Here is an 11,551-nt window from a genome sequence, read left to right on the forward strand (position 1 = left end):
AAGAGGCTGGATCATCGTCGTTAGAAAAAAGAATGAATGCTAACGCCTTGTTCAAAGCTTATCTACATATATACAGGATACTTACATTTAGCTCCTAATGCATTTGTTTCATTGAACATTCTTACCTTGTATATTGAGGTATGTTATGGTCTTTGTTACTATATACCCACGACGGGAGTACAGTGATAGTCGAGCTTGCCTATTTTTGCTATTCGTGGTCCTCTTGTCAATGCTTAGATTCATTGCATTGTTATCACCCACCCGATGAAGGTGATTTGAATTAAAATAATGATTCTTGGTTGTAAAAAAAGTTAATCAGTCATAAGGTATAAGATTAGGGAGTGTTTGATAGCATGGAAATGGAAAAAAAAAAGATGGAATTGGAATTGGAATTGGAAATTCCAACTTTTGGTATTTGGTACCTTATATTTTTCATGGAATTGCATTTCTTAGATTTCTTGGAACTTGGTATTTTCCTTGTTTTAGTGGAATTTGATGGTGAGAATTCAAATTCCACCCTAATGTAGCGATTAATTTTTTTTTTTTTTTGTCTTTTTTTTTTGTTGGTAATAGAAACCAATTCTAAGAATTATTGTAAAAAATATTTCCCTTTAATTGACAATTTTCATGTAAAACGAAGTCAAACGAACGTTAAAAAACACTTTTATTTCAACATTTTTTATATGAAAAATTACACCAATCAAACACAATAATTTACAATTCTCAGGAAAACAATTCTAGACAATTCAATTCCCTGAAATTTGTTTTTTAAGCAATTCAATTTCATCTTTACAATCAAACGGACACTTACAAAGATTTGAAGCATTCAATACGAAATTGCCCAATCATGGTGGAAGATAGAGAAGAAGGCAATTATGTGAAGAGAGAATAATTGATTAGTGGACAAATAGCTAATATCAGTAGGAGCAGTACCGTGCCCCAAAAACAAACACTGACTCCCCAACCCCACGCAAGCCAATCATCCATCACTACACTACACAATACAATACAATACAATACAATACAATACAATACATCCTCGATTTGATCGTTCATTTATCTTTCTCTGAATTCTCAACCCTCTCTCTCCCTCTACGAAGAAATATTTCTCTATTTCTCTCTCTAGTTTGCCAGTAATGGCAGTGTTTCAGTGGCAGCGTAAGAAATATGAGAGAGAGTTTTCATTCGGAAAGTAAAGCTTTACACAACGAGGCTCAAAGATAACACAGCCACCCCTCCTCCTTCTACCTCTGCAAAGATCGCGTGTACTCTGCAAATCTTTCTGTTTCTCACTCCCACTTTTCTTTCATTTTTTTTCTGCATAGATAGATAAAACACCCCGTTTCCAGTTGGAAAAAAACCCTGAACAGATTACTTTCTCAGACCCCCCATTATAACTCTTCATAAACTGACGACAACTATTTAGCCCTTTCTGTATAAAGGCTGAAATCAGTAAGCATAAAAGTCGGGAGACCACTAGGAAACATTCAAAAAGAAAGAAACACAGGATATTCTGTTAAAAAACATAATCCCCCTGCAGAGGTTGAAAATGGAGAGTGGTGGCGGTTCCAGAATGATATCTTTTGGAGAAAACAGTAATGGGATGTTTCCATCTATGATGATGCCGCCATTGACTTCTCACCCTTATCCTCATGCAGTCAGCAGCAATACGCTGTTTCTTCCACTTCCTCTCCCCAGCAGCCGAGACCTAAATCGGCATAACGGCGGCGGTGGCTCTTCTATGATGATTGAAGAAAATTACAATAGTACGAGCACTGGGTTTTATCTTATGGAGAGTAATACCAACGACGACGGAGAAAGCTGCGTTGTCAAAGCAAAGATCATGGCTCATCCTCATTACCACCGTCTCTTGGCTGCCTATGTTAACTGTCAGAAGGTAAAAATAATATCCGAGGAACTCAAGAGTCAAATTATACATTTTCGTCCTGTAATTCTTCTCATTCTTTCAAGGATATGTGTGGTGATGTAAAAATACTTATTTTTTATGCAAGTGTGGGGGTGCACAGAGAGAGAGAGAGAATCCCTAATTTTTAATACTTTACCACAGCGATTTCTCTTGAATGAAGTCAAGGAAAAAAGTACGTAAGAAAAGCTCTTACTAGCGATGCTGTTAGAGAGCGTTTTTTACTGGGTTATACTCCTTGTTGAAAAACTCTGTGGAACTGATTACTCGGGACTATTTATGCAGATAGGAGCACCACCGGAAGTAGTGGCAAAACTTGAGGAAGCATGCGCGTCAGCTGCCGCAATGGGTAGCCAATCAAGTAGTGTGGGTGAAGATCCGGCGCTTGACCAATTTATGGAGGCGTACTGTGAAATGCTCACAAAATACGAGCAAGAACTTTCTAAACCCTTCAAGGAAGCCATGCTTTTCCTGTCAAGAATTGAGTGCCAGTTCAAAGCGCTCTCTCTCTCCTCTGATACTGGTGATGAATTCTTTCTCAAACTCTCTTTCTCCCTCTATCCCTCAATGGTTGATATTTATATATATGTTCTTCTCAGATCTCACTGTTTCTTGATTTTGTTGGGTATGTTATATGTTAGACCTGCATGTGCAGGTTTCCAAGATGGAGATTTGATTTACTGTTCACCGAACTTGTTTTCGGATGCATTTCCTCCATTGCCTTTTTCATTTTTCTTGTTCAACTTCTTACTTCCTTTGGGATTCTTTTTGTTATTTCTTTAGCTTTGACTATTAGACGCCTGAAACTGTTTCAAGGGTAAGCTTTTGCCTAAATTCTTTAATCTAGTTTAGCAGCGGGTTAAAATTGTAAAAAGCTGTAATAATTACTTTTATTTTGATTTGCTCTCGATATTTGTATCTAATAATGCAATGCCTTTTCGACTCCTCACATCGTTCATTCTATTTTTAGAAATATATAACATTTTTCGTACACATTATTTAAATAGTTCTCCAGCTTGAATAAAGTTGGATACTCTACTTATGTAACATTCGGTGCTCATTCAACCAAATAAACAGTGAAATTAACACTGTATTAAGCCCATCTTGTCTGCTGTTTAGGGTTTACAGATTGAGGAAAGCAAAGTCTGACGGATTAGGTTGAACAATATCAGTAATTTGTAATTTGAAGAATATTATTTTATCATCAATAACGTTTTATCTAAGTTAGTGAGAAAATGTTTCCAGGTCATCATGCTTTTAACATTTGTGGAAATACTCGCGTGCTTTCTGTAATTACGCCATTCTTTCCTTGAACGTATTGATCAGTTCCTGACTATTCCATCAGTAAAGCTAGGAGACCTGAAATTTTATCTGAATAGTTATCCTTGTATTTCCAAAGCTGTAATTAATTGAGGCGGATAATCTGCATTATTGAATGTTACCAGGTCTTGAAAGTGTTTATTAAGAGTGAAACAAGAAAGGAAGTGAGATTTAATGACGTTTTATGTCTAACGTTGCTTGATGAACTCCTTTAACTTATCATTTCCCACTAACTATTGAGTTAGGTATCTTAGGGGTTTCAATTTTTAGGCTGCTAATTTGTACTTTATCCCAAATTAAATTTTCATCTTACACTCTATGCTGGAGGTATGATCTTAATATCTTTGTTGCCGCTACATTTCTTTGCCGAATGACTTTAATTTCATTTGTTTTAATGGAGACTTGTGCCACACAAGAAGAGAAATGTGTATAACTCCTTAGGCTATGTATCAAATTCTCTATTCCCTCTAAATCAAACAGTTGATCAAGTTTTTCTTTGGATGAAGTTATCAGCACAAGTACACCCTTAAGTTAAAAATTCATTGCCTGAAAATATGTGGATTTCCTACTATTCAAGTCATTATATTTCTTCCACTTAAGGTAAATTGGTTACCTTTTTTCTGCTGTGATTTATCGCTATTTTCATTTTTATCGCGTTTGCATGAATTACCCCATATAGCTTCACGAGCCAGCATCTTTTCGAGACATTATCGTTAATTTCGTCAACTTCGCATAGAGAGACGGATATGCCTAGAGTTGTAAAAGAAATCCTCGATACTCAATAGGATTGGAGATGATTCTATGTAGGTAGATCATTTCTAATTTAAGTATTTTACGGGTTGAGAAACAACGATGAAATATTTGGTCAGGTGTATATATACAAGACAAATTTCACATGATCTCAAAGTTTACTCATCGTAGATTTTTCATTATATATTTGTTGATAAGATTCCTTTGCCCTATTTTTGCATTCCACTTTTAGAAACCTTGTTTTTTAAAGTAATACAAAATGGATAGAGTTTAGCAATTTGTGTATTAGCCTCCAAATTTGCAGCAGGACTAATGTAGAGTTATTAACCTAAACCCGACTATGTGGAAAGAAAGGCCATTTGCTCGTTGGGTTTTCCCTTTTAACTCTCACTTGGCCATTGGAAAGTGTGGACTACCATTCTTACATTGAAAATTAACTTTTAATTGATTTTCATGTTGTTAATATTGATTGTATGACTTTGACTTAGATTAAAATTTGATTAAAGATTTTAATCAAAACCAAACATGGGCGTAATTCTGAACTATTTTTTTTTTAATCTCCTTTTGAAATCCATGGATGTTCTAGTGGACATTAAACAATCGTACCTATAGCATTATTCTCATTCTCTATTGAAAAAAAATTGGTATCAAATGAACCTTTAGTTTAGAAACTGTTTTCTTGACTCGCATATAATTATTCTATATAGTTTGTGAGGTGGACAGCTATGTAAGTTAAAAATATTCAATTGCTAAGTGATATATATATATAACTTTCTAAGGAAATTGGCTGTAGCATTTGCTTTTGGTGCTTAAATAGGCTTTTTAGATAATTAATGTTGCATGTGCTAATAATATATTTATTCCTATGCCAAGATGCTTAAGCTCCGTTTGTTTTGTCAGTGGCCTATGACGAAGCTGTTGATATAAATGGATCTTTTGGAGAAGAGATTGATGGGAATAATGGTGTCGTAAATCCTCAAGCAGAAGATAGGGAATTGAAAGGTCAGTTGTTGCGCAAATACAGTGGATATTTGGGTAGCCTAAAGCAGGAATTTATGAAGAAAACAAAGAAGGGAAAGCTACCGAAAGAAGCTAGGAAAAAACTATTGGATTGGTGGAGCAATCATTATAAATGGCCGTATCCCTCGGTATGTATTGTATAATCTCATCGTCTCCATCAATTTTAGTATAAATCTACTTGGTTCATTATGAGAGCTTATAGCATTACTTTGATTTTATTTTTATTTTTTTTCGTTAGAATTTTGGTCATTGTGCCTGCTTATTTGAAATTATAGCTGATGTTTGCTATTTGGTGAATTTATTGATATTGTTAAACTTTGGGTATGATTTTAATTCTTTGTCGAAGATAATTGAGAGCTCTAATTAAAGTGTACGTTAAGAGGAGTTCTATTTGGAATGCTTTTGAAATCCTATTCAAAGTCTATTCAATAAATTCTAGTTGAAGTTTTATTTGGAAGCCATATTGAAAGTTAGAATTTATGTTGGACTAGAAGAGATCAAGATAATGATACCTTTGGGCATTCTATTTTATTTACAACTCTACTTTTAGTGTTTGAATTGTTTCCTATATTTATTTGGCTCTTCTCTATAATTTAGTTAAGTTGTTTAATCTCATTACAAATTAGACAAATTATAACCGTAATTTTTTTTTATTCTTTCTCCATATTATAATAAGATCTGTATTCTTTGTAAATTATTTTACTCGTGTTCTTGTGATTAATTACTTGACGATGGTTCCATACGGTATGCTAAGCTTGAAGGGCCCTCGATTCACTAGGACATGACTCCCTTTACATATTGTAGCTATAATCTCTTATTTCCTTCAACAAAGTGGTATTGGATTAATTTGGTATCATCTTTGCTTCCCAACAAACTAGCATCAAAGCTTTTGGTTTTGAAATTATTGGGAAAATCGAGGTTTCTCGTAATGGCAACTTTGTAGTATAATACAATATTCTCATTGTAGTAGGTAAAGATGTGAGCAGTACTTGCACAGATAGATTTGGACGACGCGTTTTTGAAATTTGACAAGATGCCCACAAGTTGGACTCTGGAGGAGAAACAATAGAGAGATCGAAAGGTTCTATCTCAAATACATCATCTTTTAAATATTATTCTTCAAGACTTTTGCAAGAGAAGTTAGCAACTGCATTATGGTTAAAATTTGAACAATTATGCTTGACGAAGTCTTGCTAGTTTGCATCTCAAGCAACATTGATATTCTTATCGTATGATAGAAGGTACATCTCTTAAGGATCACCTAGTTGCTTTTAAAGAAATCATTGCTGATTTGGAGACTTTGGAGGTCATTTGATGAAGATTCGCAAGTGGTTTTATTGTGTTAATTGTCGCATCGTACGTCTTCTAGAGACGTGATTTTTTATAGTTGTGATACTCTCACCATCGAAGAAGTTATGATGTTTTATGTTCAAATGAGAAGATGAAGCATCTTATATCATCTGAGGGTCATGCAGATGGCCTCATTGTTGACAGTGGTCGTGTAAGGGGCAAGTAAAATATTTAACTTCAAATTTTGTAATTATTGTAGGAAAAATGGACAATTGATAAATGATTGTTGTAAGTGTAGAGTAAATCAAAATTGACTGCAAATCATCAATTTGAAACTTTAGGAGAAGTATTGAGTGATGGTGAACTTTTACATATGCCTGACTACAATTCCGAACCTGACGAGGCTTGAATTCTTAACACAGCTTGCACTTTTCATATGTTTGTCAATTGGAAATTGTTTTCAACATATGAAGTTTTAAAAGGTGCTGTGATGATTGATAATAATACACCTTATTGGATAGCTGGTATATGCCAAATTAACATAAAGATGTTTTGACGGGACGGTTAGAAGACTTGATGCGGCGAGATGTTCCAGATCTGAGGAAAAGTCTTATTTCCTTAATTATTCTTGATTCAAAAGGGTAATAGATATACTGTTGAAGGTGAAGTCTCGATGGTTAGTAAAGGAGCTCTTATTTTGATATAGGTACTGAAGATCCCATTTATATATCTCGATGTATTATACAGAGCAATTACCATATTTAAAGAACTCAAGTGGAATTGGAGTTGGATTTTGTGCCATCGGAGTCTAATTTAGAGTCTCTTTAAAGAATACATCTCAATTGAATTTAGAAGTTAATAGATAAATTTGCCTTGCCACCATTATCGAGGTGTTATTGTATTTAATTGCTAGTAACGGATCAATCTTTGGCCATAAGACTCGACATAGGTGCAATTCTGCTGATTTAGTTGATGGTTTGAATGCGATTAATGGTGTTGATTCTAGCTAAGATCTTTCTTTTGATGCGTTTAGTTGTGATGATTCTATTACAAGGCTTGTTTTAGCCTTATTTGGTGATTATTAATCATGTTTGATTTAGTTGCTCGTGATTCGAGTAACTTTGGTATTCAAGGTATTACTTGAAATTTTGTTAATACTCAGTTATTGAGTTTTGCTCTAGTTGGGGTAATAGGTGGAGAATATTTTTAGTTGAAATTTTTTTGTTTGGAGAAGTTGGTTTGTGTTTTTCATTAGAGCTTAACTTTATTTCTTGCAGTGGAACTTGTTTTCAGGTGGAGATTTTTTTTTTTTTTTTATTTCTATTTTTGGCAGTGGAAGTCGTGTCGGGGTGGAGGTTGTTAGAATTTGGTTTTACTTGAATTTTTTGATGAAAATAATTGGAAGTTTTCTCTTTAAGAAGAATTTTATTTGAAATGCTTTTGAATTCCTATTTATAGTCTATTTGATAAATGCTAGTTTAAGTTCTATTTGAAAACCAAATTGGGAGTTGAAATTCATGTTGGAGTTGAAAAGATCCAAGATAACAAAATTTTTGGGCATTCTATTTCATCTGCAATTCTACTTTTAGGGTTTGAATTGTTCATTATTTATATTTGGCACTTCTCTATAATTTAGTTGGGTGGTTTAGCCTCATTTCAAGTTAAAATAATAATAATAAATACAAAGTCTTTTTATTCTTTTTCTATATTATAATAAAATTTTCATTCTTTGCAAATTATTTTATTTTTGAGTTCTTATAATCAATCACTTCATATTGGGGCTATAATATCTTATATCTTTCAACAAAGTGATAATGGATTAATCCGGTATCATCTTCTTATCCCAACAGATATATATATATTTTTTGTTGGTGTGAAACAAAGTCACTCTAATGTTTGTTTATCTTCAATTATACTCGACTTAACGATAGGCTCTTATTCTAGCGGTCACTCTTCTTCCAGTGCCAACGTCATTTGTTTACGAGTGTTTCTATGGGGCAATCTGAACCGGTGTATCTTGACCGCACTTTATCTTGCATTACTCTCTCATGTATCGAAAATGTTGAATCTTGGTCGAAAGAATCCGAATAGTGCTTATATCTTGATTACTAGTAAAGTTATTTCATATATGTGCTACCGTTTGTTAATTACCAACGTTGATTTCTGAAAATTATGCATTGGCGCATAATTAAAGAACTTCGTGGTTCTAATTGTTTCAATCTGTCTAACTGCAAACAGGAATCCCAGAAACTGGAGCTTGCTGAATCGACTGGTCTGGACCAGAGGCAAATAAACAATTGGTTCATCAACCAGAGGAAACGTCACTGGAAACCTTCGGAAGATATGCAGTTTGTTGTGATGGACGCCACACATCCTCGCTATTACATGGACAACGCTTTTCCTATGGACGAACGCTTCTCTGAGAATTATCAGTAGTATGATTTCATCGGACTCAAACAAATTAATGTATGTGTAACGTAGTATTATAGGTAGTTTGCATTTGCATGCACAACTGTAAGCATGTGAATGTCATCTCGGGTGATAATAATTTAACCTGGACAAGGATCTCTGTCCCCTAATTTGAAGTGTTTAATTTTCTTTATCTTACGGGCATCGTTTCGTCCAGGTTTATTTTCGTTTGTTGCGTACTACATATTATATGATGGCAAATGGGGCAGCTTACTCTGTTGGGCTGGGCCTGGGCCTATTTGCTATTATCTTATGGGAGCTGTACTTTAAAAACAAAAACTTTAGTAGTTTAAAGTACACCTTTAGAAAAATTTTATTCTCAAAATATTATTACTGCAATTTATTATTTTTTTTAAATGCATTTTGTACACTGTTTCAATAATAATGTTATTCATAGTTAGCAATTACAGTAGTCATGTTACGTGACAACTTGTTATTTGAAATATTAGTTTTTTGTAATTTCGTTGTTTCAAATGACATTAATATTTCAAATAACAAGTCTTCATAGATTATAGAATGACTATTGTAGTCGAGTTTTGTTGCTTTGACAGGGTTTGGGGACATGGTAGGTGATAGGTGGCTACGTTGGCAACATCTATGGGGCTATCCTATATTTTTTTTTTTTTTTTTCAAAATGTCCAATGAAATGTTGACACGTGTTCTCTCTGTCATCAATCCTTTTTGTGTAGCATAATTTATTGCAGTCATTAACTATGAATAACATCTCTCATTTCTAAAATTATGGGGGTGTTTGAGCCACATTATTTTGGTAATAATGCATTCTTGAATAGTGTATTGATGAAAAATGTGCGGTTAAAAAATAAGGAAAAGTTTTTGATCTGCTTGTAATATTATTTTATTGAAAAATGTGTAATTAAAATAATATCAAATCACTATTTAAGAATATATTTTTTTGCAATAATGTGGCTCAAACAGACCCTATGTAACAACATGCTCACCACCTATGTTCATCACATTCACCTCTTATGATACAGTGTGTTACGTGTTGCATCCAATTTCCATTATCATTGTAGCCGTCACCATTGTTGTCACCACCGTCTGTAACATTCAATTTTACACCATTATAATTGGTTTTACCGCTTGAAACATTCATTTTCACGCTACAACCAACCTGCACGATCACTTTAATGGCCTCCAATCAATGTCGTTCATTCCACCATATTTCCTTGCTGATGTCGACACAAAAACTAATCATTTTCGTCATGAATCATCACCACCACAACCATCCCAACCTTCCAAAATCACTAAAATTAAAACCAAATAGTACAAGAAAATTCTAGTGATTTCAAATTTGGTTCAGATCTAAAATCTAAATTGTCCTCACCATTTATGATGGTTGTAGTGTGTTTGTGCTAATTAAATTGTGCCAAACACAAACTAATACAGATATTGATTATCTTACTATTTTTTATTTTTTTCTATTGAATATTTGATAGTGAGTTCGACTATGGGATCTCAGAATGATTAAGTTAAGAACCTAAGAGTGTGTTTGATAGGCGTGGAATTTCAACTTTCCATTTTTTGGGTGTTTTGATTGACAAAAATTTCCTTGAAATTCATTTTCCATATTTTCATGCCACATAGACTCTTTCCATGTTTTAGAGGGTTTACTGCAGCAATTTTTTTTCGTTTATTTATTTATTTTTTGGCAATGGAAATAAATTTTAAGAATTATTATAAAAAAATATTTTTCTTTAATTGACAATTTCCATGTAAAACAAAGTCAAACAAACACTAAAAGTTAGATAATTTCATTTGAATATTTTTTATTTTTTTGGCAATGAAAAAAAATTTTATTCCCAATACTAGTAAAATCTATCTCTTTAATTGACAATTTTCATGTAAAACAAAGTTAAACGAACTAAAAAAAACTTTTATTTCAACATTTTTCACGAGTAAAATTATACCAATTAAACACAATAATTGACAATTCCTAGAAAAATAATTTTGAGACAATTCAATTTCCTAAAATTCGTTTTCTTCTCACCCAAATTCAATCTTTACAATCAAACAGACAAGTTCAATTTTTACAATCAAACGGACAAGTGTAATTTTAAATAATAGGGGTAAAAGAAACGTTGCTTAAATCAGACAAAAATTTGAACCTGCGACATGCTTCGAAATTTTACGATTTCCTCCATCGCATTCTTAAAAAAATCCGATGGTCTAATAATTAAGCAAAAAAAGATTTCAACTGATGGTGATGACCGGTATTGTGACCATGTCAGTTATGTGGCTAACAGCTGTATCTATTTTGATTGCTATTCTTTGTATTCAATGCATTTACTAATTTTCTCGATAATAAGAAAATTATCTTCTTATTGATTATAATTTTTTAAATTTATTTTTCCACGAACCCATTTTTAGCTGTACATTTTATAAAATTCACAGTTTTTATTAATTATACATTTTATGAACTTTCATCTAAATTTAATAAAAATATAATTTTTAGTCTAACCAAACATGACTAATAGAATAACAATTTATATATATATATTTTCCTTATATTTACGACAAAAACAAAACAATATAAATATTGAGAATTATTTATTTAGTTATATCCACGTGCTACTCCTGACTCTTTATTAGACAAACCTAACATCGAATTTGGTTAATTTGCTATTGTTTGACAAAAGATTTTGATGAAATATAAAATTGTAGAATTGATAAAAGCTGTAAATTCTATAAAATATATGATAAATTTAATTGTTGCTTTTGACATTTTTTTTTTTTTTGGGTTACACTGCCCTAAACTAA

At 32.8% G+C, this 11,551-nt stretch overlaps 1 protein-coding gene across 1 annotated transcript; it reads left to right on the plus strand.

Moving 5' to 3' along the window:
* Positions 1-1,070: 1,070 nt before the first annotated feature.
* Positions 1,071-8,911, plus strand: LOC111370661 (homeobox protein SBH1-like). Its single transcript, XM_022992481.1, has 4 exons — positions 1,071-1,897; positions 2,210-2,447; positions 4,895-5,142; positions 8,543-8,911. Exons 1-4 carry the CDS (start codon positions 1,550-1,552, stop codon positions 8,738-8,740), a joined length of 1,032 nt encoding a protein of 343 aa, XP_022848249.1. The 5' UTR covers positions 1,071-1,549; the 3' UTR covers positions 8,741-8,911.
* Positions 8,912-11,551: the final 2,640 nt, after the last annotated feature.

Source organism: Olea europaea, chromosome 21, assembly GCF_002742605.1.
Source record: "Olea europaea var. sylvestris chromosome 21, O_europaea_v1, whole genome shotgun sequence".
Classification (NCBI taxonomy): Eukaryota; Viridiplantae; Streptophyta; class Magnoliopsida; order Lamiales; family Oleaceae; genus Olea; species Olea europaea.

Coding starts and splice junctions, on each gene's coding strand:
- LOC111370661 (XM_022992481.1), top strand. CDS start 1,550: ATGGAGAGTGGTGGCGGTTCCAGAATGATATCTTTTGGAGAAAACAGT. Junction 1,898..2,209: donor CCTATGTTAACTGTCAGAAG/GTAAAAATAATA, acceptor CTATTTATGCAG/ATAGGAGCACCACCGGAAGT. Junction 2,448..4,894: donor CTCTCTCTCCTCTGATACTG/GTGATGAATTCT, acceptor TTGTTTTGTCAG/TGGCCTATGACGAAGCTGTT.